General features: G+C 32.2%; 1 protein-coding gene across 3 annotated transcripts in view; it reads right to left on the bottom strand.

The window, feature by feature from the left end:
- Positions 1-3,192, bottom strand: part of LOC107630405 (transmembrane protein 185B) — a 31,195-nt gene that overhangs the window by 4,068 nt on the left and 23,935 nt on the right. For 2 of the 3 annotated variants that reach the window (XM_021118847.1, XM_021118843.1), the window contains exons 2-5: positions 1,051-1,141; positions 742-826; positions 379-463; positions 80-149 (exon numbers count right to left, since the gene is read on the bottom strand). In XM_021118847.1, the coding sequence (XP_020974506.1) occupies positions 80-149; positions 379-463; positions 742-826; positions 1,051-1,141 (331 nt within the window). Of the gene's footprint in view, positions 1-79; positions 150-378; positions 464-741; positions 827-1,050; positions 1,178-2,003; positions 2,523-3,192 lie in introns of those variants that run through there. The other variant, XM_016333513.2, reaches the window with a different exon arrangement.

Below are 3,192 nucleotides of genomic sequence, written 5' to 3'. Positions count from 1 at the left end.
TTTGAAAAATGCAGCCGGTTTTGCATGTTTTCTTTTACGGATCTTTTCAAAAGATTATTATTGATATGAAAAGGCTTACAGGAAGAGTTTCCCATATCGCCTCATCACTCATGTTCTCTTCATCTCCTGGCATTAGAGCCCTACACATTCTGCACAGAAAACAGACATTGATTGGTATTGCTGAGAAATAATAATGAGGATGAACCCACACCAACCAATTTTACAAAGCACTGCATAACAAACCTAATGGTCACCAATAACCGGTATCTAATTGTTCAAGGAAGTAGAGAAAGAAAAAAGGACAGCACAAACATTAGTAATGGAAGAAAATAACCAGCCAAAAAAATATGATTTAAGAAAACTATCCAGGACAAGTACCTGAAATTGTCAATGAGAATGATGATTTCAAATATTAGTAAGGGAAGGAACACGATCTTCAGATTGACTGCTGGAAAGTGACGAACTGTGCAAAAAAAAAAAATGCATTAGTATAATTGGATAACTTGCATTGATGTCACTTCAGGAACTTAAGCCTTTTACAAGAAAGTTTTTTAAATTCTCACAATTCTATTGTAGGAATTAATCAGCTTCAATCTAACCAGATGAATAAATCATACCAACTTAAAAATTTATTTCTAAATAAATACTCCACACAAAGACTACTAAAATATACATTGAATGCATGAAAATAAATGAAAATCCCTAATTACGAAGAGAAAAAGGTAAGGAATTTTGATGTACCGTATAAGCTCTCAAGATATATACAAAGGAGCAATTCAAATGCAATAAGCAATGGCATTGCAACGACGGCATGGCACGGTGCCCACTGTCATAAAACAGAAATTAGTCTTGCATTTGATCATCGAAAAAAAATCCACTTCATAATAATATTTTGTAAAAGAGAAAAAGGAGGAGCCAACAACCATATCTTGGGGTTTAAATTATCGACAATAGTCAAAGAACAACACACAAACAACCATGGTTCTGAAGCCAAGTTTCCCAAACTACTCAAAATGCTCTCAAATTTCATTAGAAATTAAAATGGCTTACATTTCGATTACGCGGGGCTGATGGTGCTGGTAGTGAAAACCTTCCTCGAGCCACAACAGCATGAAACATCCAAAGAGGGAAAAATATTATCCTGTTGATCAAAGTCAAATCAGATAGCAAAAAACTTCTGTATTCTAAAATGTCAAACCTCAGATAGCACAATCAAACTAATCATTTTTTATGGCACTTTTCCATTTTCTGTTCTTGGTTTCCTGTTTATTTGCTAGAATACACTCTGAACTTGATGGACTTGCACAAAAAACCAAAAAAAAAATAAGGGGGAAAAACATAAAGGATCATAATATGTTATTCTTTAACATCCCCTACACAAGGGTGTTGAGAACTGTGGACAAGAAATTGGGGGAAGACATTACAATTACTATTATCAGTAGCTCAGATATTGTGATTGTGACCATTTCCAATTGTTGAAACCCGTCACAAGCATCACCAACACTTTCAACAATAAGTTACATCAGTAGCCATATTGATCACAGGAAAATTTAATCATTGAAGTTAACCTTTGCCATATTTGGGTTGATCAGAGGGACAATGATTAACAAATTCTATCTCATTTGAGACTTTCCCTTAAGAGTTAGAGAAGACATTGCATGTAGGACCAGTCACAACAATCACAATCACTCAACCCCACTTCACTTTCTCAATCACAAAACAAACAAACAAAAGAGGTGTAAAAACTTCATCAACTCAAAGAAATAACAGTAACAACAATCATCATAACTGAAACCCACAAATTCAACAGAAGCCACGGTGAGAAGAATTGAAGAAAAAACAGCTTCAAAAAAAAAAAAGCAAATGCCTGCCCAGCTCACTAATCCTCAACAAAACCATCAAAACCAAAACTTTTTCAAAAAGACAACCCAAATTCAACATGCAACGAAAGCAAATTACAGCCCCCAAAAATAAAACTTTCTGAAATAATTAAATAATGAGACAACAGAAAGGTGTGTGCAGCAAGTGCCTGCGCAGACTTCAACACCCTCCGCCAACTCATCTTCTTTTTCTGTTCTTCAATCAAGCACACAGAAAAAACCCAAATTCCGAAACCCACTCACAACCGAAACAATCACAAAAACTAAGAAAGACAGATTCTTTTTCCTTCAATCCAAAAGAGAACAAAAGCCCTAACTTTGAGTGCAGTAATTTACGGTGACAGTGACACACACACACACACAGAGAGAGAATCAGAGGCTAGCTAGGGAAATAGATAGAAAAGAAAGGAAAGGGGTTTGTGGAGTTTTGTTTGAGTGGGCGCCATGTGAAAGAGGAAAGCGAAGTAAAAGGGTGGTGTTGCTGACTGAATATGAATATCAATGAATGAATGAAGAATTCATTCAATAACGCAAATCAATCCACTTTGTTTTTCTTTCATCATCTTTTGCCGATTTTATGAATATAAAACAAAACCCATTTATTTACTCTCTATGTCTTGTTCTTCGCTCGAAGTCTTAAGCTTTTTAGCCTTCAGCGCACGCCAAACTGATACCCCTTTTTTTTAATTTCTTTTAATCATCTTTTTAGAAAATAATAAATGAAAAAGTTTAATTTAAAAACAATTAAAGCATAATCCAACATAATTTTTTTTTTTTGTTAAACGATTATGAATTTAATTTTAATTTTGATGAGCTGAACCATGTAAAATATTTAATATAGTTGTGTAACTGTAATCACTTTTTTTTTAAATGACTATTTACGTAATTAATATAAAGGTAATTATTTTTATGAGAAAATTTTATTATCTTTTTTTAAGAGATGTTAAAATGAAATTTTCAAAGAGTCAAAGATATAAAAGAGTGGATAGATACACAAAGACATAACAACACATAGATATTAATATATATAATTTTTTTTATTGTGTTTGGTAACAATATCCACAACAATACACTAAATTTCTATTTCATATCAAAATATTAATTTATCCTTGTCATAAACACCACTACCACCACCACCCTTAACATCTACAACCACTATCATCGTCTATAACCATCATAAAAATTGATCTAACATAATAAAAATCAGTTATAATTAATATTATTTTAATTTTTATTATTTAATTTGATTAGACTTAATTCACAAAAAAATTTAAATATGTAATATTATTCAATAATTATGATTTTTTCTATC

The sequence above is a fragment of the Arachis ipaensis genome, chromosome B03 (genome assembly GCF_000816755.2).
Source record: "Arachis ipaensis cultivar K30076 chromosome B03, Araip1.1, whole genome shotgun sequence".
Taxonomy (NCBI): domain Eukaryota; kingdom Viridiplantae; phylum Streptophyta; class Magnoliopsida; order Fabales; family Fabaceae; genus Arachis; species Arachis ipaensis.
Note: the sequence above shows the minus strand (reverse complement) of the source record. Positions and strands in the feature narration are given on the sequence as shown.